At 31.8% G+C, this 26,939-nt stretch overlaps 2 protein-coding genes across 5 annotated transcripts in view; both read left to right on the top strand.

The window, feature by feature from the left end:
• Positions 1–26,939, top strand: part of LOC148604034 (uncharacterized) — a 128,027-nt gene that overhangs the window by 8,097 nt on the left and 92,991 nt on the right. The gene's annotated exons all lie outside the window — the stretch shown is intronic.
• On the top strand, positions 7,825–19,042 carry LOC148604037 (uncharacterized). Of its 4 annotated transcripts, XR_015915876.1 has the most exons (8): positions 7,825–7,868; positions 8,593–8,683; positions 9,714–9,799; positions 13,282–13,471; positions 14,589–14,675; positions 15,379–15,432; positions 16,093–16,178; positions 18,969–19,042. XR_015915876.1 is itself a non-coding variant. In XM_088548548.1 (7 exons), the coding sequence occupies exons 2-7, from the start codon at positions 8,676–8,678 to the stop codon at positions 16,118–16,120; spliced, it is 453 nt and encodes a 150-aa protein (XP_088404674.1). In that variant the 5' UTR covers positions 7,825–7,868; positions 8,593–8,675; the 3' UTR covers positions 16,121–18,947. The 4 variants fall into 4 exon arrangements, 3 of the variants coding, with proteins under 3 accessions (XP_088404674.1, XP_088404676.1, XP_088404675.1); XM_088548548.1 differs by lacking the exon at positions 18,969–19,042 and having other exon boundaries at positions 16,093–18,947; XM_088548550.1 differs by lacking the exon at positions 18,969–19,042 and having other exon boundaries at positions 15,379–15,437; positions 16,093–18,947.

Genomic DNA, 26,939 nt, shown 5'->3' with positions numbered 1-26,939 from the left:
ATCGGCAGCCATTTTGAAATCCCGGAAGTGGCTTGCACACCCCTGAGCATGCTTGATTTTTTTTACCGAAGTTCGATATGAATCGAATAAACGGTCTCCGAGAAATCGCCAGGACATCTTTAAGTGCAGAAGAAGTATAATAATAACAAGTAATACTGTGTTTGCAAGCATTACTCAAAGGCCTTTAAAACCGGCAAATGGTAGGATTTAGTCAAGTTCAGAAGCCGCCATTGAATTTAGAATGTCATGTTTACCCTAGATATCAATTTTCATTGAAATCGAACAACTTTGCCGATTTTGGCGGCCATTATGAAAAAAAATTGCGGCTTTCTAAAAAAAATGTTTAACGCCATGTATACAGACCTTAAAAAAAGCGGAAGAAATATAAATATTGATAAATTTAGCTGTGCATCATATTATTTTTTTTTTATTAAAAACATGTATTGACGAAATAAACATTACGATAAAGAGTAATCAAGGGAACCGGGGTTATAGCGGTAATCAAAAGAATGTAATCCAGGGACAAAGACCACACATGGGAAAAAGATATACACAACAAAGGACAGAGAATAACTAAAATCATACATACAAAATAACAGAAGCAAATAAGCAACTCGGACTCACTAAAAACTGGGAGCATGGACCAAGTGCACCGATAGGGTAAGCGTCCTGTGCCTTTCTAGAAACATCCTCCGAGTTGCTCATAAAAAGTCAAGTCCAGGGTTGACGAAAAAGTAAAGGAAAACTATTACACGTTGAACAAATCACTTCTCATATCGCAGATGGATACACTGTAACGATCCACAGTTCATGATGACGGCCATAAAACTTTTGTAGTGATGACTTCAATCTTGTAGCAACATAAACCTGTTCCAGAAGCCTATTTGTTAGAATTCTAGCGCGATACAAAAAGGCAACGTCCTCTCGGCAAGCACTGGCATAACGTATGAGTTGTGATATGAACACTCCATACGCAGGTGCAGGTTGCCACAGATGAAAGGAAAGTTGACAATTCTAAAATGAAAAATGAAAAGTCATCACGCTTGTCATAAAGTTTGGTTAATAGTTTTCCCTTACCATCGATTTCTAAGTGTAGGCAAAGATATGAGGCTGACATCACAGTGTCTGTAGTATCATTTATCTCAAGTTCTTTTGGATAGATGCGATGTATCCAAATCCCAAAATAAGGACTGTTTAAAGATACTACGTCATCTATATAGCGGAAACTGAGATTAAAGGGTCTAGCTAAACGGTACTTTTCTTCCGGATCAGATCAACTATAAATTCAGCTTCGTAAGAGTGAAGGAATATGTCAGCAAGTAAAGGAGCACAATTTGTTCCCATTGGAATGCCGACCGTTTGTTAAAGAACGCGTCCACCACACTGGACAAATATGTTGTCGATTAAAAATTCCAACATTTTTATAAACATCTTCTGTGTGTGTTTCTAGAAAAGCAGAGGACGCTTACCCTACCGATGCACCTGGTCCATACTCCCAGTTTTTGGTGGAGTCCGAGTTGCTCATTTGCTTTTGTTGTTTTGTATGTATGATTTTAGTTGCTTTATGTTCTTTGTTGTGTATGTCTGTTTTCCATGTCTGGTCTTTGTCCCTGGATTACATTCTTTTGATTGCCGCTGTAGCCTTGGTTCCATGATTACTCTGTATATTTGGAAGATGATTTGGAATTATTTATTACTAATATATTGAAAGTTGAATTTGAAGTAAAGAAAAAGAAATCATTTTTTGAAATACAATTTGTATGGTATCGAAATATTGTATTTCGTAAAGTTAAAAAAATAATGTTTTTCGTTCTGCGATTTAATTGTTGTTGAATGTTTTTCTCATCTATTTTAATGTGACTGTATATTAAATGTAATTTAGTTTTTGAACATATATATATATATATATATATATATATATATATATATATAGAAATAAGTACACATAAGACAGCTGCGGCGTTCCATATTTACCTGTTGTATTTGCAAATACTGATGATTGGACAAAATCCATGGGTAGAGAGATTTTTAGAGGATTAAGACAATCTTAAATATTTCCACAGCATCGTTCTATCATCTTGAATAATCAGAATTTTTGAAATATTGATTTCCCACAGGCTTAACGTAGGTTAAATTGGAGGTATCCCGAAGGATGTTTGCTAATACATTTACTTTTATTGCTATATTGTGTCTGGTAGTTTTAGAGCACATTGTTTTCCAAGAGACGTCCTAGCCGGCTTTAAATTCATATAATTTACGTTTGACTCTAAACTCTTGCTTTTATAATTAAAACAAAGATAATGATTCATAACCGCCAAAATTGCTAAAAAGATAACAATAAGTAAATTCAAACGACGTATTACAACGAATAAAATAATAATATTAACAAAATAAAGGCGCTTAATAAGAAAAATGATAAATTCCCCCCCCCCCAAAAAAAAATAAATATATATATATATATATATATATATATATATATATATATATATCTAGATATATATATATATATATATATATATATATATATATATATATATATATATATATATATATATATATATATATTTGCGCCTTTGCCGTTTTGGGAGAAAAATTTTACTCAAAATATATGACTTTAGGCGAAACTTTGATTTAGGCGAAAAAAGTGGTGTCGCCCTTATTTTCAAGTGTGTAATTTAAGTTCTTTTACATGTTTTTATGCCTTTTCCTTTTGCATGTGAGTACCCAGTGTGCCAATTTATAACATATCTTAACCAGAAACTGATTTAGTCACGCGTTTCGATTTAATGCCCTTTCATCTGCATACCTGCCTATATCGTCAATACGTGAATAATCGTCGTTGAGCGAACTTTACAAATTCATTAATTTCTTTCTTATTTTATATATATATATATTGTAGAGACAGTTGTTAACCGATGTAAAATACAGAATCACATTTTGGTAATGATTTTTTCCAAATAAACACAAAAACAATAACATTTTATTAAACACATAAAGTTTCAAAATGTAACATATACTTTTTGGTGCGTATATCGGATTACAACACAATTTGATTGGTTGGAAATATCTAACAGACAAATGACGTTTAGTCCTTATTTGGACATAGAAATTAATAACAAAATTTACTATAATGTACTATGTTGACCTAGTTAAACAAAATTTATAAAATATTCACGTGTTTTGTTTACACATAATTTGCTTTTTGTCCTTGTTTTCTGACAACAAGATGTTATGTCATAGATATGTTACACCTTGTAATAGATACAGAAAGAAATGTTGAAATAATCAATAACGAAAGGAATGTCATTAAACAGTTTAATCATCAAACTGCATAGCGTTTTGATATGTGAAGAAGTAATTGAAGAGAAATGTTTGTCAAAATATTAGCTACTTCTGTCATATAAGATAAAGATATCTTAGAAAATTAATATTATTCTCTATCAAGGCTACCGGAGATGACAGGTGTATAAATAAACTGAAATATTCAACCAATTGCTACATTGCGGGCTTTGTAGGAGTCCATTGTTTAGTAGGAAAATTCTCACTTTACTCAATAACCACGGAGAAAAAAAAAACTTGAGATCGATGACTCGGTGTCGTTACAAACAGATTTATTGAGGTATTTATGAATCACAGGGGCGTCGTTTACTGTCGCATTACCATTACTGGTAACGTATAAGAGATACAACAAACGATTCATAATACTAGGGTTGATACAACCCGGGGATGTATATGCCTCTACTTTAGATAACTACGTATCAGACAACGATCCTTCACAAGTTTGATTGAAAGAATTTCAAATCTTCTGCCGTTCCCAATATAAATGTAAATGGGCATTTGTATTTAATTAAGTTTTTTTTTGTTGGAATAAAAATCTTGCACTTATTGCATTCCAAACTTCTTTAATTCTTTTTTTGATTTGATGAATAATAAAATGTGATACTGATCAGATAGGTATAATCAATAAAGCATTCGCTTTCCACAAATATATCAAGTATGATATCAATTTGAACAATGGCAAACACAATTTTATAAGATCGTTTTTTCGATTTATGACTGATAAAATTCTATAACCAAGGCTAAACATACATTAGTCGTTGCAGTATATGTAATAAAACATTTCGTTAAGGGTTAAGTATTATTTTGGTTATTGCATGTCCTTCGTTGTTTGTGTCTGTTACTGATGTCTGCTTTTGTCCCTGGTATACATTCTTTTGTTTTCTGCTGGAATCTTGGTTCTCTTGATCACACTTCCTTTTGAACCAGAAAAATATCAAATTCAAGTCAACGAATTATGATGTTGATTGATAATCGTTAGGAATGTAATGGAGAAATAAGTAGGATAAATTCCCTGATCATGTTTTGTAATGCATTATTATCAATGTATCAGACTTTTCTTGTTTATTATTCGAGTTTTCTTGTAAGGCATACTTAATAAATCATTCGTCTAAGCTATTGGCTTAGTGATGACAACATTAATATGAAAGAATCATTTTTGTTTGTTCTGATTTTTTAAAATATTATTATTTACAATATTTGTATAGCGCCAATCTAAACTGCATTTATTCTAAGCGCTTTACAGCATATAAATGATACACAATACAAAGTATGTAGTAATCAACACCTAAAATTATACAAAAGAAAATGAAAGGAGAAATATTTTTCAGAACAGTAATTATGTATCTTAGATATAGAAATGTGTAAAACCACAAAAGAAAAGACGAACAAAAAAAAAAAAAAAAAAAAAAATTACAAACTATGTAATTAAAGGATAATTAAGTATTAAAACATTATTTAAATAGTATAAAAAAAGAAATTTTTAGACGACATGACATACTTTATCATTGTTACGCTAATGATTCGCAGATATATTTAGTAATTGAACCAATTAACAACTGGTTCGAAATATCTACACGACTTGAAGCTTATGTTGAGGACATCAGCTCATGGATGACTAGCAATCTGTTAAAGCTCAACCAAGATAAGAACGTATTACTGAATCTAAAAATTATAGCAAAAGTAAAAATATCTAGAAAATAGATATTTTGATCATTTCAATGAAATAAGAAGAATTAAAAACAATAAAAACAAATATTTCCATTTAAATAAAATAAAACTCCGAAACATAAAATTACTGTGTTAAAAATACCAGTGATAAAATAGATCAATAAAATCATATTGTAACAGAAACAAACCCCTGCGAAACTATGTTTTGACTAAAGCCCCGTGCAGGTCCGGGTGTTAAAAACATAGGCCTGCAGCAGCGCTAAGCTTGTCGTATAAGGCGACTAAGTAGTGCTCAGAAACCTAGCCGGGGGCTAGGCGCTCTGCCCACAGAGCAACTGGGATGTGTGCCCCAGGTGGTGGAATGGGATACCCCTGGCGTGTTACATGCTGGGGTTGTCAGGCTATAATACGGAAAACCTGACCGCAAACCATAGTGGTGCACCGTGTTGGGAAAGATGCCACGTTCCTCGCACGTTAAAGAACCCTGTTGTGGTATTCGAAAGGAGTAGGAACCTTTGCGCTCCGCCACAGAAGATTAAATTGCCCGACCTTACCCATCCCCTCTTTTTCCAGTGGCAATCAACCCTATTATCCTTGTGACCCATCCTTTTTTTTTTCATTTCATGTTCATTTTATCATCCATTTCATGTTCATTGTCTGAATATAGCTGAAATATTGCTGCTCGGACGTTAAACCCCAACAAACAAACAGATGTTTTGACTAAAAGAGCACAATGTGAAGATTTATTTCGCCCTAATCCTGAAAAAAAAATGCAGGATGTTTATATCATGCCGTTGTGTTCCAAAATTTACTGATATGTAAAGTATATTAATTCTGATATAAGGTTTAGCATTGCATTAGGAACATGAGTTTATGTTTAATATCTAGCTAAGAATGGCATACAGTAAAAAGGTAACAATTATTAACCCATAATTATTACATGCACAATACGACAAGCCTTAAAGAGTTCAAAATGCTACCACCAGATTGATGTCACGGCGCAGGAAATATGACCATATAGCACTTGGTTTAACTGACCTACACTGGTTATCTGTTGAATTCCAATGAAAATACGAACTTATCTTATGCTTTTATGCTTTATAGCACTGCATGGTATAGCTCCAGCATATCTCCAAAAGCTTCTGACTCTATATTGCCCATCAAGATCACTACGCTCCCAGAACTCTGTGACACGTGAAACGTCAAGAGTGAAAACGAAATCGTACGGTGATCGTAGGTTCGACAAGGCAGCTGCCACTTTATGGAATAATCTTCCCAGTAAACTGCCAGTTTAAAACCGTCAGTATTCTATTATTACACATTCGTTAAACTCAACTGCAATAAATTTAAAGACGATATCTAATGCTTGATTGCACAAAAACATTGCGTTTTCATGAAATTATAAAAAAAAAAATATATTGTGTCATTTTCATGAGTTAGGAGAATCCTCTCCTCAAAATACGCTCTTTCGGGTGAAACATATTTTTTTACAATATATCTGAACAGCTTTTAAATGTAAGCATAAGTATCATACATATACATAATTCAGCACAGATTAACTGCAATGCACATATTATTTTAGATAACTTAATGCTTTAATGCACAGAAACATTGCGTTCTCATAAAATTTTCAGATGTTTAGAATGGTTGAAACCGTTAACGACAATATGTTTTTGATCAATAAAATGTTGGGTTTGTATCTTAATATTGATGCGTTCGAGGTCATGATTCTTGGAGATGACATACATGTAGTGATAAAAAAATATTTGTTTGATCCGAGTGACTTTCTTAAAAGATCCCATACCTGTGCATTAGATGTTGTGATTTTCATAATAAATCAATAGGCGTAAGCTTTAAAGTATATCTTGTACTAGAAGTTATGCATTGATTTGTTGACGGATGTTGAGAGATATGAGGTCGATGAATACATGATTGCCCGGGCATGTAATGGTGAATGAGAAAGAAATTAAGATCATTCTATTACTAATTTTCTATGTAGGAATAAATTATCATGAGCCGCAGCTATATTTAGTATTTCCTTTTCTTTACATTATCCGACATTTTTATGTGATGAGAAAATCAAACTTTTAAATGTAAGCATAATTATCTTACATTTACACAATTCAGCAGAAATCAACTGTAGTTATAAAAAATCTATACTACGTTTGATCTGAATGAATTCTGTGAAAAGATTTCATATCTGTGCATTAGTTTTTTTTGTGGTTTTCTTCATAAAACAATTGGCGTTAACTTTGACTTATATCTTGCTCTAGAAGTAATGAATTGATATGTTGACGAATATTGACAGAAATGAGGGTAATGAATACATAATTGTCCGGACATGTAATGGTGAATGTGTTAGAAATTAAGATCATTCTATTACTAACTTTCTTTGTAGGAATGAATTATCACGAGCAATAAAGATATTTAGTATTTCCTTTTATTTACATTATCCGAAATTAATGTGTAATGAGAAAGTCAATCTTTCATCTGTTATGATAAAGTAATTATTGATTACTTGCTTCATTTTAAAATGAAAGTAGCAAGAACGTAAACACTATGTATAGAAGTTCAATATTGGCGAAGAAAGTATTTTAATTTTATTGATGTACTTTAAATTTTACTTATATCTTAGGGAGAATCATTTTTCTTAACCACATGATAAAATCGAAGAAAAAGTTCATTTAACACCAGCTCTATCAGTGTATTCAATAATTCTCTCGAAGTAAGTATCGGAAAGCGAAGGCATTATATGAATATACTGTACTTTTTAGGACTTAGGCGAAATCTGTCCTCAAAATAGACTCCTTTGGATGAAACAAAGATGAGCATGAAAATTTCAAAATCGCGTGTATTAAAGCGTAAGTATTAGTCTTTTACATTACAGCAGAAATCAACTGCAAAGCACTTTATTAAGGAATTCGTATGCGTTTTTGAACAGAAACATGGCGTTTTCATGAAAGTTTGAGATGTTCTGAATCGCCAAAATGTATATATAATAATCTTTGCACTGTATGTAATAACATCATTATATAATGGTAAGTTCGTACGAAAACGAATAAGCTATTTTGTTTTACATTGACAAATATGAGTTTATTTGAAATTGTAATTGCTAAGAGTTATGGACAATTCTTTGACTATTTTTTTTTCTACTAAAGCCCTGGATTCGTAATGAATACATTATTTCATAAAAGTTATGCGACATTCCCTATTTGTATTTCAAGATAGCATCTGACCGGTATTAAATAAATTATTATTTAGTGCTTTTGAAAACGAAAATGTTGCATTCGCACTATTCCTTTTTGGGACGAACTGATATAAAAACATGTACTTGCTCTAAATGTGCAGAATTAAGATGTCGTTTTCAAAAGAAACGTATTTTGTCACTGCATATTTATCTTAACTTTCAATCATTTTAGGGTTAATCATTGTTTCTTTTTAATGTATGTAATCTTAGCTTGATATTAAACATAAACGTATGTTGTTAATCCAATGCTAAACTTTATATCAGAATTAGTATATTTTTCTTTTCAGTAAATTCTTGAATACAACGGCATTATGAAAATATCCTCTATTTTTTCTCAGGACTTGGGCGAAACAAATACTCAAACTATGCTCTTTTGGGTGAAACATAGTTACGCAATGTATTGTATCGTATCTGTTAGAATATGAAACTGTAAGTATCCTAATATTATATATTCGTTAAACCCAAAAGCAATAAATTTTAAGAAGGTATATAATGCTTAGTTGCACAAACACATTGCGTATTAATGAAATTTTAAAATTATATTGTATCTTCTTCAGGATTCAGGCGAATCCTTTCCTCACAATACGCTCGTTTGGGTGAAACATATTTTTACAATATATCTGAACAGCTTTTAAATGTAAGCATAAGTTTCATACATTTACACATTCAGGACAAATAAACTGCAATGCAATTGTTATTTTAAATGACTTTTAATACTTAAATGCAAAGAAACATGGCGATCTCATGAAATATTGTAATTTTTAGTATAGTCGATATCGTTAGCGACAATATGTTTGATCAATAAATGATCACTAAATTGTTGTTTTTTGTATTTTAATAATGTTACGTTCAAGTTAATAATTCTCAGAGGTGACATTAATAAAAATATGTTTTGTTTGATCAGAATGGATGCTCTTAAATGATCCCATATCTTTGCATCAGTTTTTGTAGTTTTCATAATAAAACAATCGGCGCTAACTTTCTTGTAAATCTTGTACTAGAAGTTATGAATTGATTTGTTGACGGATGTTGACAGATATAAGGTTGATGAATGTGTTAAAATTTAAGATAATTCTATTGCTAATTTTTTTTGTAGGAATGAATTATCACAAGCCGTAGAGATAATTAGACTTTCTATTTTTTTTACATTATCCCGTTATGTGTGTTAAATGAGAAATTCAAACTTTCATCTGTTATGAATAAGTAATTATTGTTTTTTGGCTTCGAAAACATTTTGTAAATTTTGAGATGAAAGTAGCAAGAATGTATACACTATGTACAGAATATCAATTTTGCCGAACGAAGTAATTTTATTAAATTGCATACATGTATTTACTTTAAATTTTAATCATAAAAAAAACATTTTACAGAGGGCTGCTCTATCAGTATATACAATAATTTCTCTCAAAACAAGTATCGGAAAGCGAAGGCATAATATGAATATCCTCTATTTTTTAAGGACTTGGGCGAAATCTTTTCTCAAAGTAGACTCTTTAGGCGAAACAAAGATAAGCATGGAAATTTCAACAACCCTTGTATTAAAACGTAAGTATCCGTCTTTTACATTACAACAGAAAACAACTGCAAACCACTTTCTTAAGGAATTTTTATGTGTTCATGACAGTTCGAGATGTTCTGAATCGCCAACATATATGTGGAAAAATTTTTGTGATGTTATGAAATAACATCATTAAGTAATGGTAAGTTTATAAGATAACGACAAAGTTGTTTTTTTGTTTTTTTTACATTGGCAAATATGAGTTTATTTGATAGAGTAATTGCTAAGAGTTAGGGACAATTCTTCGACTATTTATTCTCTTTTTTTCCCCACTAAAGCCCTAATGAAAACACTTTCTTTATAAAAATTATCTGACATTCCTACTTTTTAGTAGAAGATGGCATTTGACGGGTAGTAAATAAATCAATGCTTATTACTTTTGAAAATAAAATTTTGTAGTCACACTATACCTTTTTCTTAGAGAAACTGAATTAAAGAATAAAAATAATAATAATAAGTATCCGTCTTTTACACTACAGCAGAAATCAACTGCAAAGCCCTTTATTTAGGAATTCTTATGTATTCATAACAGTTTGAGATGTTTTGAATCGCCAACATATATGTATAATTTTTTTTGCACTGTATGAAATAACATCATTATATAATGGTAAGTATATAGGAAAACGAAAAAGCTGTTTTTTACATTGGCAAATATGAGTTACTTTGATAGAGTAGTTTCTGAGAGTAAGGGACAATGAGAAATAGAAATCAATAACAAAACTTTCTATAATAATGTACTATGTTGACCTAGTTAAACCAAATTTATAAAATATTGACGTGTTTTGTTTACACATAATTTGCTTTTTGTCCTTGTTTTCTGACAACAAGATGTTATGTCATAGATATGTTACACTTTCAAATAGATACAGAAAGAAATGTTGAAATAATTAATAATGAAAGAAATGTCATTAAGCAATTTAGTCGTCAAACTGCATAGCGTGTACAGTCGATATGTGAAGAAGTAATTAAAGAGAAATGTTTGTCAAAATATTAACAACTACGGTCATATAAGATAAAGATATCTTAGAAAATTAATATTATTCTCTATCAAGGCTACCGGAGATGACCGGTGTATAAATAAACTGCAATATTCAACCAATTGCTACATTGTGGGTTTTGTAGGAGTCCATTGTTTAGTAGGAAAATTCTCACTTTACTCAATAACCACGGAGAAAAAAAACTTGAGACCGTGACTCGGTGTCGTTACAAGCAGATTTACTGAGGCATTTCTGAATCATGTAGGCGTCGTTTACTGTCGCATTATCATTACTTGTAACTTATAAGAAATACAACAAACGATTTATAATACTAGGGTTGATACAACCCGGGGAAGTATATGCTTCTTCTTTAGATAACTACGTATCAGACAACGATCCTTCACAAGTTTGATTGAAAGAATGTCAAATCTTCTGCTGCTCCCTATACACATGTAAATGGGCATTTGTGTTTAATTAAGTTTTTTTTGTTAGAATAAAAATCTGTCGCGTTATTGCATTCCAAACTTATTATTTCTTTTTAATTTGATGAATAATAAAATGTGATACTGATCAGATAGGTATAATCAATAAAGCATTCGTTTTCCACAAATATATCAAGTATAATATCAATTTGAACAATGGCAAACACAATTTTATCATATTTTTATTTTTTTCGATTTATGATTGATTAAATTCTATAACCTAGGCTACACTTGCATTAAACGTTGCAGTATTTGTAATAAAACATTTCATTAAGGGTAAAGTATTATTTTGGTTATTGCATGTCCTTCGTTGTGTGTGTCAGTTACTGATGTCTGCTTCTGTCCCTGGTATATATTGTGTATATTCTTTTGTTTTCTGCTAGAATCTTGATTCTCTTGATTACACTTCCTTTTGTGCCAGAAAAAATATAAAATTCAAGTCAACGAATTATGAGGTATGCAATGGAGAAATAAGTAGGATAAATAATGTTTTGTAATGCATTATTATCCACAAATTCGTACTGATATAATTATTTCTTTGTAATCAAATGTATCAGACTTTTCTTGTTTATTATCGGGTTTTCTTCTAAGGCATACTAAATAAATCATTCGTCTAAGCTATTAGCTTGGTGATGACAACACCATTTTTTTTAGTTATTATTTACAATATTTATATAGCGCCAATCTAAACTGCATTTACTCTAAGCGCTTTACGGCATACAAATGATATACAATACAAAGTATGTAGTAATCAACACCTACAATTATACAAAAGAATGTGAAAAGAGAAATATTTTTCAGAACAGTAATTATGTATCTAAGATATAGAAATTTGTAAAGTAAAAAAAGACGAACAAAAACAAAACATAATTATAAATTATGTAATTAAAGCATAATTAATTATTAAAACATTATTTAAATAGTATAAAAATATTAGATAGAAATTTTCAGACAACATGACATGCTTTATCATTGGTACGCTAATGATTCGCAGATATATTTAGTAATTGAACCAATTGACAACTGGTCCGAAATATCTACACGAATTGAAGCTTATGTTGAGGACACCAGCTCATGCATGACGAGCAAGCTGTTAAAGCTCAACCAAGATAAGAATGAATTACTGAATCTAAAAATTATAGCTAAAGTAAAAATATCTAGAAAATATATATATATTTATCATTTGAATGAAATAAAAAGAATTAAAAACAATAAAAAATGTTTCCATTAAAAAATAAAAATTCAAAACATAACATTACTGTGTTAAAAATGCCAGTGATAGAATAGATCAATAAACTCATATTCTAACAGATACAAAACCCTGCGAAACTATGTTTCGACTAAAATAGCAGAATTTGAGGATTTATTTCGCCCTTATCCTGAGAAATAAATGCAGGATGTTTATATCATGCCGTTGTATTCCAGAATTTACTGATATGTAAAGTATATTAATTCTGATATAAAGTTTCGCATTGCATTAACAACATGAGTTTATGTTCAATATCTAGCTGAGGATGACGTACAGTAAAAAAGAAACAATGATTAACCCATAATTATTACGTGCACATAACGACGTTACGGCAAATTCTGCTCTTTCATGGTTTCTCTCGTATTTACAAAGAAGGACTCAACAAGTATCCGAGGAAGCCATCCAACCCAATTCGATCAAATTAAACTTTGGCGTTCAGCAGGGACCTGTTTTTGGGTCCAGAGTTCATTGTATGTTTTCTTAGCCTATCGGATACACTTGGGCAAAGATTGACCGAATTCGTTGTTACATTACGGACAGTGCTTGCAAAACTCTAACATCGAGATTGGAATACGGCAACTCCTTTATATATGGCGTGAAATCTAGTAGCTTGAACAAGCTTCAAAGAGTTCAGAATGCTACCGCCAAATTGATATTACGGCGCAGAAAATATAACCTAATAGCACTTGGTTTAATTGACCTACACTGGTTACCTGTTGAATTCCGATGTCAATACATACTGATCTTATGCTTTTTTATAGCACTGCATCATGTGCATGGTATAGCTCCAGCATATCTTCAAAAGCTTCTGAGTCTATACCGCCCATCAAGATCACTACGCTCCCAGAAATCTGTGACACTTGAAACGCCAAGAGTGAAAACGAAATCGCACGGTGATCGTAGGTTCGACAAGGCAGCTGCTACTTTATGGAACAATCTTCCCAGTGAACTGTGAGTTTTAAACTATAAGTATCCTAATATTACACATTCATCAAACTCAACTGCAATAAATTTAAAGACGGTATCTAATGCTTGAATGCACAAAAACATTGCGTTTTCATGAAATTATAAAAAATATATTGTATCATTTTCATGAGTTAGGAGAATCCTCTCCTTAAAATACGCTCTTTCGGGCGAAACATATTTTTACAATATATCTGAACAGCTTTTAATTGTAAGCATAAATATCATACATATACACAATTCAGCACAGATCAACTGCAATGCATATATTATTTTAGATGACTTCTAATGCTTTAATGCACAAAAACATTGCGTTCTCATAAAATTTTGAGATGTTTAGAATGGCCGAAACCGTAAACAACAATATGTTTGATCAATAAAATGTTGGTTTTGTATCGATTCGTTCGAGCTCATGATTCTTGGAGATGACATACATGTAATGATAAAAAAAAATATTTATTTGATCCGAGTGACTTCTCTTAGAAGATCCCATATCTGTGCATTAGTTTTTGTAGGTTGTTTCATAACAAAACAATAGGCATTAACTTTCAAGTATATCTTGTACTAGAAGTTATGAATTGATTTGTTGACGGATGCTGAAAGATATTAGGTTGATGAATAAATAATTGTCCGGGCATGTAATGGTGAATGTGTTAGAATTTAAGAAAATTCTATTGCTAAATTTCTTTGTTGGAATGAATTATCACTAGCCGTAGAGATAATTAGATTTTCTTGTTATTTACATTATCCCGATATGTGTGTGTAATGAGGAATTCAAACTTTCATCTGTTATGAGTAAGTAATTATTGATTATTGGCTTCGAAACAATTTGTAAATTTTGAAATGAAAGTAGCAAGAATGCATACACTATGTATAGAATTTCAATATTGCCGATGAAAGTATTTTAACTTGATTGCATACTTTAAATTTTAATTATATCTTAGGGAGAATCATCGTTCGTTACAATATGATAATTTCTACTTGATTAAGATCAAAGAAAAAAATCAATTTACAGCGGGAAGCTCTATCAGTAAATACAATAATTTTTGTCAAAATAAGTATCGGAAATCGAAGGCATGATATAAATATCCTGTATTTTATTAAGGACTTGGGCGAAATCTTTCCTCAAAATAGACTCTTTTGGGCGAAACAAAGATGAGCATGAAACTTTCAACAACCCTTGTATTAAAACGTAAGTATCCGTCTTTTACACTACAGCAGAAATTAACTGCAAAACACTTAATTAAGGAATTCTTATGTGTTCATGACAGTTTGAGATGTTCTGAATCGCCAACATATATGTATAAAATTTTTGCACTGTATGTAATAACATCATTATATAATAGTAAGTTTATACGAAAACGAAAAAACTGTTTTTACATTGGCAAATATGAGTTACTTTGATAGAGTAGTTTCTAAGAGTTAGGGACAATTCTTGCACTATTTATTTTCTTTTTATTAAAGCTTTGGATTCGTAATGAAAACGCTTTTTTATAAAAGTTATCCGACATTCCTAATTTGTAGTTCAAGATAGCATCTGACGGGTAGTAAATAAGTCATTGTTTAGTGCTTTTGAAAATAGAATATTATATTCTCACTATACCTTTTCTTTAGAGAAACTGATATAAAGAAAAAACATGGACTTACTCTATATGTGCAGAATCTCGATATTCTTGTTCACAAAAAGTATTTTGTCAATGCATATTTATCTTACTTTTCAACCATTGAAGGGTTAATCATTGTCTCTTTCTACTAAAGGTTATTCTTAGCTAGATATTAAACGAAAACTCATGTTTTAATGCAATGCTCAGTTTTATATCATAATTAGTGTATTTTTCATTTCAAAAAATTCTACAATACAATAGCATCATGAAATTATCCTGTATTTTTTTCAGGACTTGGGCGAAACAAATACTCAAACTGTGTTCTTTTGGGCGAAACATAGTTTCGTAAGGTTAATTGCATACATGTATTTACTTTAAATTTTAATCATATCGCAGGGAGAATCATCGTTCGTTACCATATTTTTAAGGTAAAAAAAATCATTTTACAGCGGGCAGCTCTATCAGTGTATACAAAATTTCTCTCAAAACAGGTATCGGATAGCGAAGGCATGATATGAATATCCTGTATTTTTTCTCCGGACTTGGGCGAAACAAATACTCAAACTGTGCACTTTTGGGCGAAACATAGTTTCGAAGGTTAATTGCATACATGTATTTACTTTAAATTTTAATCATATCATCTTTCGTTACCGTATTATTAAGGTAACAAAATCATTTTACAACGGGCAGCTCTATCGTTGTAAACGATAATTTCTCTCAAAACAAGTATGGCTAAGGCAAGGCATGATATGAATATCCAGCATTTTTTCCGGACTTGGGCGAAACAAATACTCAAACTGTGCACTTTTGGGCGAAACATAGTTTCGAAGGTTAATTGCATACATGTATTTACTTTAAATTTTAATCTTATCATCGTTCGTTACCGTATTATTAAGGTAACAAAATCATTTTACAACGGGCAGCTCTATCGTTGTAAACGATAATTTCTCTCAAAACAAGTATGGCAAAGCCAAGGCATGATATGAATATCCAGCATTTTTTAAGGACTTGGGCGAAATCTTCCTCAAAATAGACTCTTTTGGGCGAAACAAAGATGAGCATGAAAACTTCAACAACCCTTGTATTAAAACGTAAGTATCCGTCTTTTACACTACAGCAGAAATTAACTGCAAATCACTTTATTAAGGAATTCTTATGTGTTCATGACAGTTTGAGATGTTCTGAATTGCCAACATATATGCATAAAAATTTTTGCACTGTATGTAATAACATCATTATATAATGGTAAATTTATACGAGAACGAAAAAACTGTTTTTACATTGGCAAATATGAGTTACTTTGATAGAGTAGTTTCTAAGAGTTAGGGATAATTCTTCCACTATTTATTTTCTTTTTGTTTTTTATTAAAGCTTTGGATTCGTAATGAAAACACTTTTTTATAAAAAATATCTGACATTCTCAATTTGTACTTCAAGATAGCATATGACGGGTAGGAACTAAATCACTGTTTAGTGTTTTTTTGTTTTGTTTTTTTTTGTTTTTTGTTTTTTGTTTTTTGTTTTTTGTTTTTTTTTGTTTTTCAAATAAAATGTTGTAGTCACACTATACCTTTTTCTTAGAGAAACTGAATTAAAAAAAAAACATGGACTTGCTTTATATGTACAGAATCTGGATGTTGTAAACAAAAACTATTTTGTCACAGCATATTTATCTTACTTTTCAACCATTTTAGTGTTAATTATTGACTCTTTCTACTGTATTTCATTCTTAGCTAGATATTAAACACAAACTAATTTTTTAATGCAATGCTCAACTTTATATCAGAATTAGTATATTTTTCATTTGAGTAAATTCTTAAATACAACGGCATTATATAAATATCCTGTATTTTTTCTCAAGACTTGGACGAAACAAATACTCAAAAACTGTGCTCTTTTGTGCGAAACATAGTTTCGTAAGGTTAATTGCATACATGTATTTACTTTAAATTTAAATCATGTCATAGGGAGAATCATCTTTCGTTACCATATTATTAAGGTAAAAAAAATCATTTTACAGCGGGTAGTTCTATCAGTGTATACAATAATTTCTTTCAAAACATAATCGGAAAGCGAAGGCATGATATGAATATCCAGTATCTTTTTAAGGACTTGGGCGAAATCTTTCTTCAAAATAGACTCTTTTGGGCGAAACAAAGATAAGCATTAAAATTTCAACAACCCTTGTGTTAAAACGTAAGTATCCGTCCTTTGCACTACAGCAGAAATCAACTACAAAGCCCTTTATTCTGATGTGTTATTGAACAGAAAATAGGCATATTCATGACAGTTTGAGATGTTCTGAATCGCCAACATATATGTATAAAATGTTTTGCACTGGATGTAATAATATCATTATATAATGGTAAGTTTATAAGAAAACGAAAAAGATGTTTTCTTCATGGGCAAATATGAGTTTATTTGAAAGTGTTATTACTAAGAGTTAGGGACAATTCTTTGACTTTTTATTTTCTTTGTTTTCTACTAAAGCCAACGATTCGTTATGAAAGAGTATACAAGGGAACCAAGGTAATAGCGGTAATCAAAAGAATTTAATCCAGGGACAAAGACCAGACATGGAAAACAGACATACACAACAAAGAACATAAAGAAACTAAAATCATACATACAAAGTTACAAAAGTAAATGAGGAACTCGGACTCCACTAAAAACTGGGAGCATGGACCAGGTGCACCGGTAGAGTAGCTTTTCTAGAAACACCCGCCGAGTTGCTCATAAAAAGTCAAGTCCGGGGTAGACGGACGAGGAAAAGAAGCCTATGACCCGTCAAATAAATTAGTTCTCCTGGTGCTGATGGATACACCATAACGATTCACGAGTTCATGATAACGACCATAAAACTTCTGTAGTGATAACTTCAATCTTGTAGCAACATAACCCTGTACCAGAAGCCTATTTGTTAGAGTTCTAGCGCGAAACAAAAAGTCTGCGTAGTTTCGGCAAGCTCTGGCATAACGTATGAATTGAGATTTGAACACTCCATACACAGGAGCCGAAGGGATGTTGCCACAGATGAAAGGAAAGTTGACAATTCTGAACGAAATGTCATCACGTTTGTCGTAAAGTTTGGTCAATAGTTTTCCTTTATCATCGATTTCTATGTGTAGGTCAAGATATGAGGCTGACTTCACAGTGTTTGTAGTATCCTTTATCTCAAGTACTTTTGGGTAGATGCGATGTATCAAATCCCCGAAATTAGGATTGTTTAAAGATAATACGTCATCTATATAGTGGAAACTGAGATTGAAGGATCTAGCCAAACGATATTCTTTCTTTCTGATCAGATCAGCTATACAGACAGCCTCATAAGATTGACGGAATAGGTCAGCAAGAAAAGGAGCATAATTTGTTCCCATTGGAATGCCGACTGTTTGTTGAAAAACACGTCCACCACACTGGACAAATATGTTGTCGATTAAAAATTCCAGCATTTTGTAAACATCTTCCTCTGTATACATTATTTTATAAAAGTTATCCGACATTCCTTATTTGTATTTCAAGATAGCATATGACGGGTAGTAAATAAATTATTGTTTAGTGCTTTTGAAAAAAAAATGTTGCATTCACACTATACCTTTTTGGGAGAAACTGATATAAAAACATGTACTTGCTCTAAATGTGCAGAATCAAGGTGTTGTTATCAACAAAAAGTACTTTGTCACTGCATATTTATCTTACCTTTCAGTCATTTCGGGTTAATCATTGTTTCTTTTTACTGTATGTCATTCTTAGCTAGATATTAAACATAAACTCATCTTGTTAACACAGTGCTAAACCTTATACCGGAATGATTATGAATTTCGCTTTCAATAAATTCTGGAATAGAATGGCATTATATAGATATCGAATTTTTTTTTCAGGATTTTGACGGAAGAAATCCTCAAATTATACTTTTTTGAGTTGAATTATGGTTTCATAAGGTTGAGTAACTGCTATTATAAAACATTGTAAGTATCAGATTAATACACATTCAGTGAGCTCTTCTGTAATCAATTGAAATACGGTTTCTACTGTTTAAATGCATAGAAAGAGAAATCAACTGAACCAGGATTCCAGCGGAAATCAAAAGAATGTTATCGATTACAATTAAAACTGTGAGCATTGACCAGGTGTACTGGTAGGGTGGGCATCCTCTGCTTTTCTAGAAACACCAACTTGGTTGCTCATAAAAAGTCAAGTCCGAGGTCGACGAAAAAAAAGAAAAAATAGACGTTCAACAAATAGGTTATTATGGTGCAGATAACACAGTAACTATCCACGAATACCTGATGATGACCATGTACTTTGTTGTGATGATTTCAATCTGGAAGCATCAGTAACCATGTTCCAAAAGTCTAACTGTAAGAATTATAGAGTGATACAAAAAGTCTGTGTAGGAACGGCAAGCTCTGACTTATGATTTGTGATTTGTGAACTTTATACGCAAATACTGAAGAAATGTTGCAAAGAAAGTTTGAAATTGAAAAGAAAGTTGACAATACGGAAAGAAAAGTCATCGCGTTTGTCGTATTCTTTGTCAACAGTTTCCTTTACCATCGATTTGTACGTGTAAGTCAAGATATAAGGCCGAATCAACAGTGTCGGTAGTATTCTTTATCTCAGGTTCTTATGGGAAGATGCGATGTATAAACTAGGACTGTTTAATGACAATAAATCACCTTTTTAACGGAAACAAGAGCATCTGATAAAACTATGTTATGTTCTTCGTCGGTCAACTATTATCTTTCCTTTTTGACTAGTTTGAGAAAATCTTTTGTCGTCCCTTTTATGGTCATTGGACTGTTGGAAATATTAGAAACTAATAGCACGTCACATGTGACTGTTTGATGCACAGTGTGTAAGTTTGTTTACCATGTATGTTGATGATTAATTATGTGTGGTTATAGGTGGTCTGATCCCATCAAATATTTAGAGGGAACTTCTGATAAGTTATCAACTGCTAATCTCACTGTTAATCTCGAAGTTTGAAAATCAACAGTTGACTACTTAATGCATACTATAGGTCAAGGATTAATCAAGGGAACCAAGGTTATAGCGGTAATCAAAATAATGTAATGCAGGGACAAAGACCCGACATGGAAAACAGACATACACAACAAAGAACATAAAGTAACTAAAATCATACATACAAAGTAAAGTAACAAAAGCAAATGAGCAACTCGGACTCCACTAAAAACTGGGAGCATGGACCAGGTGCACCGGTAGGGTAAGCGTCCTCTGCTTTTCTAGAAACACCTGCCTACTTGCTCATAAAAAGCCAAGTCCGGGACAAACGAGGGAAGGAAAACTATGACCCGTTGAATAAATCAGTTTTCATGGTGCAGATGTCAAGAACATGTCTAACCCTTATTGCTAAAGTTGAAGCAATTGTTCAGTTCGTTACTCCAACGCAAATAATGAGGTATATGGTCATGTTTGATTTCTATAGAAATTTGTTTTCTAATTTTGCTACTGCCGTTGAACATTTAACACAACTTCTTAGTTTTAGTGAGAATCCCATCTTTCGGTCGAATGGCAAATGCCAGATAACTGTTGAAAATATAAAATCACTGTTGACTAGTTTTCCGGTCTTAATATCTCCAGATTAAGAAAATGTTTTCATACTTTTTGTTGACGCAAGCGACGTTTATGTTGGAGCTGTCCTGTGCAAGGAGAGGCCAGATCTTCTAAACCAACCAATTCCATATTTTAGGTAGAAATTAATATTGAAAAAGAATGTTTTACAATATTATAAGCTTTATAGCATTTTGATTTGTATTTAGGGGGTGTTAGAATGTTATATATGTTTATTACATTCAAGGTGAATATGTTTTAGCTACTATTATACTTGTTTGATTATTATTGCTAAATACAAAAATAGTAATATTGTAAATATATTATTTTAATAAATGATTTTTTCTAGACTTTATAACCAAACAAGTACTGTTTTTCGCGACTCTTTAATGATGCATTACAATGATGTAAATTGGTCCAGAACTTTCGTAGTATTTTTAGAACATTTTTGACTTTGTACTTAAATGCTGGATTTCTTACACTCAAATTAATTTAATCGACTCATCAGTGTTTTTTTTTTTTTTTTTTTTTTTTGGGGGGGGGGTGCTATTTTATAAAAGTGCTTTAATTCTTTAAATACTAGACTTATATACATACATTTGTACCTTGAATTAAGTGTTGAATAGTACATTGGACTCGATGGATATTAACATTTTCAATGAAATTTTTAATCATGGAATTTGTAACGTTTTATTTAAATGATTGAAATCGTAATTTTTCGCTTGTTGACTGAACTTTTTGACATTTACTAAAAAACTAACTATGTGGTATTCCATTGATATAATCAGAAATCAATGGGTTAGAATTTAACATTTAACACCCTGCCTGTAAAAAACATCACATAAAAACAAACTTGCTGAAGTATTTGATGACATTTCACTTGTCATTCTAATCACAACATGTCTACACTATAATTTAAGGAATGAATAACTGGTCTCTGTAAATACAACCTTAATGTAATTACTGATGACAGATGACTGAACGCTCCCCAACAGACCATATTTGGATTAGATACTTGAAATTATTTTTTTGCACATAGCAAAGCTCATCTGCACTATAAGTGTTACAATTTTGAATGAGACCCACCTTTGAAATTTTTAAACATGCATGTGTGCCAGATTTTGTTAAGATAGCTGCTTGTCTTAATGTTGATGTTGTTTTTATAAAACAGCAACATTATACTGGCTGTTCTTTATAGCTGGAAGTCGTGAGAATAGAGATTTAATATATGCTATAAAAATACATTATTGGGCCAAGTACCAGTGAATGAAGCTCCCTAAACCTAAAAGACCGTTTGCATTTTTAGGGTGTTTTGTGAGGTTAACTTTCTTTCAAAGTTTAACTCATATCCGTTCCCTATAAAAGACGACCACACTGATAGTATTGGTATTGCACATTTTGTCAGTGCATTCGATCTGCTAAAAAGCTATGTACAAGTGCCATTGACAAAGACAGCTTGTGAGATATCAGACGGCTTGTTTTAGTATAAAATCATGCAATTTAATATAACAAAACGCACCACTAACATTAAGAGAATTATTAATGATGTTTTGAAGGATCTTAATACATGTATCTTTGTATAAGGTAGTACAAGCATACGAACTGTGCTACGATCAATCGAACCATCCGTGTTACTTTTTATTAACCCAACATCAGGGACAAAACAGAGGTGATATTAAGCTTGTTTATATTTACATTTTCAATATATCATATCTGCCTTGATTTTGATTTTACTTTAACTATAAAAATAAATGTTTTGTTTCAATGTGAAAGTGGTTGTTAGACGAAACGGTTCAAATCATTGACATCAAACAATATTGTAAAACTTTTGAACAATATGCGATATTTCGTATACTTCTCACCAGATTACTAAATTACATTTCGCACACGGAAATTATACCATTTTTCATGAATCGTACAGTCAACCTTACATGTTAAGTTGACTCTTAAATGAATAAATTTTTAAATATAGGCAAAAATATATATTAACAATAATCAGTCCTGCCTTTCTTTATTTTATGACTGTTATGACTTTTTATTGTCTGATAATTTCAATCCTGCCTTTTATTTTAAATTTGATCGTAGCAACATCCTGCAATGAATATTAAATTGTAGTTTTCTTGAGTGTACAATACAAAGTTTTGTACAAGACCCTGCGTAACCCGCTTGTTGTTAACACACATAGTATTTGTTTTCACATTTTGAAACACCATTTGCATATACATGTCGTTATGCCTGTTTTGTTTAAATCTTCGGCCGACCAAGATTGCAAGTATACTTGCAAATTATGATGTCCTTGTTGAATTATAAAACTTACACTGCAATCGGCCCTCGTGTGCGTTTCAAGAGTCAATAACAGTTAACCTTTTTACGAAATGATTTTTTCTGTAACTTGTGTACTAGACCAAATATTGAACTGATTTTCATGTCTAAGCAATAGATAAGAAGTTTTGATTAACAGTCTCAAGTAAAGCAAGCAATTGAATGAATGACAAATTTTGAACTCAAATGTATTGGTAGTAACGAGATAGTAAAATTCTACCTACAACTATGAATTACGACACACCAGTCAACTATTATTTAGGGTTGTAGTAAATCAAACACATACGTTCATTGTTGAACTGAAATGCAAAGCTTAAATGTTGATTGACAGCCATTTTCTTCCAAAAATAAAAATAACGAGGCTTGCAATGATATGAAATCACTCATCATTCATATCAAGGTCAAATTGTAAACTAGTAAAACACCTAGTACGTTACAAAAGAGGGTATCTGGTAATAAGCACTATGGGGAGTGAAGTTTATTTTGCCTTGCACTGTGATATTAATGTTACAAGTTTCAATTCAGACCAATATTAGATTAAACTTGTTCAGAATTCAAAAGAATTTCTACAAAAGAGCGTTTCATATAACTGAATAAAATGTATGTTTTAGTCATCATTTTATTGATTTAGTTAATATTTATAATATTTTGATTGACCCCTTATGGGATAAGTAAAGAAACAAATACAATATAAAAAGAAACACTATATCATATTAAGCTATTGAAACATAGAAATGAAATAAAAAATGATTAAATACGTATGCACTTAACCAATGTGGACCTCATTTTCACACTTCTAAAGACTGCTTCATTAAATCTACAACAATGGGTAATTCACCCATATCTTAATTTAGAATAAGAATAGGTTTATCAAAAGAGTCAAGTTGGCGAAAATCTGGGAATTTATCTGACAAGACTTTTTTTTTAATTTGCCCTTAACCCCTCATTTATTTTGCAATTGAAAACTCATTTAAAACTTTGCATATTTGTCAACTTCTCTTTTAACGGTGTATATTTTTATATCTACCATGTTCCAGTTCCAAGTTATGATCACTAACGCGGAACATTGTTAGCATCTTTATACTATTAAATGTTTACTTTTAAATAATCTGACATTGGAGTATTTTGTTAGCAACATACCTTTGTTCAAGAGGCATAATTGTATGAAGTCTAAAGTGGTGCCCGAATGATGGAATGGTGTACCCTAGGCATGCCACATGCTGGAGTCGTCAGGCAATAATACGGAAAACCTGGCCACAAACCATAGTGGTGCAACGTGTTTGAAAAAATGCCTTGTTCCTCGCATGTTAAAGAACCCTTCTATGGTATTCTATCGGAGTAGGAACTATTGCGCTCCGCCACAGGAGGATGAATTGCCCAACCCTACCCTCCTCTCCCTATTTCCAGGGGCTATCAAACTTTGCCGACTCTATCATCCTTGTGTCCCGTCCCATTCTTCATTTCATGTTCATCGCCTGGATATACCTAAAATGTCGCTGCTCAGTAGTTAGACTCCAACATTAAATATATCAATCAATCAATCAATCTTAAGATAGCTATACTTCATGAAGTACCGTTTACCTATCATACATGCTCTTCACACTCGATTTGTACCGTGCTTTTACCATGGAAAGGCGCTTTTTACCCAAAACATCACAGCTGTTGTAAACCGTACAATTAACATGACCATAATAACGTGCATTCTTATGACATATGTTGAAAACCTTTTTCTTTACAATGAAATACATATACCACATGAAAAAAAAACAACATAATACCACTGAAAACAAACATGCTTTTTTGATCAGAGGCGGTTTGTATCCGCAACATTCAATGCTACTTGAAAAAAAAATTGCCTATCCAAAACATACATTTTCATCATAACTGCTACAGATAGTACTTCTGAAATGTTCATAGTACTTTCCTGCCCAAGTAATATTCGTTCATCGCATCTTATTGGAAACCTACTATAAACATGGCCATTTCGCGTGAAATAGCACTTCCTACCCAAAATTATAAATGGTAATTGATAATGACGGTATATGGCAACATTATGTGCAAATACGTTTTCCTACCAAATAAATGAATGCTCATCACATCTGATTGAATGTACTCTGAATTTGGCCAATCTACTTACGAACGTCGCTTTTCTACCTAAATTATACATGCTCACCATATTTGATACTTTAAATATGACCTTCCTACATCAGATCCGATTCAAACGCTACTCTTAAAATGGTCACTCTATTTGGAAAGCAATTCCATACCCTTAATGTGCATGATTATTGCATATGGTACTGTTAACATGGCCTTACGTTTAAAATAACAGTTTCATACGCATAATTATTCCTGCTCATGTAATTTTATTCGAATATTACTTTAAACATGTTAATTTCACTTAAACAAAAACTATCCGACCCAAAACATATATGCTCATCAAGTTTGATGCAGACTATACTCTTGATGTAGCGACACTAATTGACAAAGCAACTTTCTACCCCCTAATGTACATGCTTATCACATCTGTCGCGTATTGTACTTTTTACACGTCCTTATTATATAGCATGTTTACACAAACAATCACCTGATTTTAACCGTACTTTTAGCATGATCATACTACTTGAAGCAGCACTTTCCTACAAAAAGCATCCTTGCTTATTACATCTGATTCAAAACCTACTCTTAACATGGCCAAACAACTTTAAATAGCACGTTCCTTGGTGAGATAAAGTTTTTGTACACATGATAATTGCATCAGATTAAAACTTTAATCTAAATATTTCAATAGCACTTTTAAACTCAAAACATGCATAATTATTAAATCTGACGTAAAGTGAACTATATTCCTGACATGATAACACTCTTTGAAACAGCGCTTTCTAACTCAGAATCATTCATGTTTATCAAACTGATTTGAACTCTTCTCTTATCATAGCTTTACCGTAAACTAGCACTTTTCAACCCAAAACATAAGGCTCATACCGTATTATTAACATAACAATAGCACGTTCCTACTCAAACATCCATCCTGATTTCATCTTATGTGGGCTGTACTTTAAATATGGCCATACTACTTGACAGAGCTCTTTCTTACCAAAATCATAATATCACATCACATCTGATGATGACCGATCGCTCAACACATACATACTACTGAAAACTCATTTCTTTCCATATCATCACATCATATTCTAATCGCATTCTTAGCATAGTCATTCTCCTTCAAATATTAATTTAATCCAATTCAACATGTTTATTATATACTCTATACATAGCTATACTACTTTGAGTAGTACTTCCCTACCCAAATTATTCATGCTCGTAAAATCTAATTCGAACATCCACTTAACACGACCTAACAATTCAAAAAAGAAAGTTATAACCCTGTTTAAAGCTGTTTATTCGATCCGATCTGATTCAACATGACCATATCACTTGAAATAAACTCTTATTGATAACATTGTCATACTATGTGAAATAGCACTTTCCCACCGAAAACATCACATCTGATGTGGACAGTACACACCATATGGCCAAATCACTTGAGATAGCACTTAACTACCAAACACATATGTGATTCTCGCATCAGTTGCCGACTTCTCTCTCAATATAGCCAAAGAACTAGGAATGGCACTTTCCTACCCCAAAATATTCATAGTCATTACATTTTCTCCGACTTCTACTGCTGACATGGACATGTAGCTAAAAATAGTACTTTCCTACTAAATTAATACATATTCATACATGTTCTTATATCTGATTTGTATCGTCCTCTTGATATAGCCAACCATACCTAATGTACTCTAAACCTTGAGTGGCAACGTAAGAACGGGTTTTCATACAAAAAGTGTACTTGTTGATTCCATCTTTTTCGTATGTGCTCAAAATATATCGGTACTATTTGAACTAGCGCTTTCCTGCCCAAAACATTTACACCCACCACATCAAATTTGTAC

This window comes from Perna viridis, chromosome 10 (assembly GCF_037379345.1).
Source record: "Perna viridis isolate PV_CMFRI_1.1 ecotype Kerala chromosome 10, ASM3737934v1, whole genome shotgun sequence".
In the NCBI taxonomy this organism is placed as follows: domain Eukaryota; kingdom Metazoa; phylum Mollusca; class Bivalvia; order Mytilida; family Mytilidae; genus Perna; species Perna viridis.
Note: the sequence above shows the minus strand (reverse complement) of the source record. Positions and strands in the feature narration are given on the sequence as shown.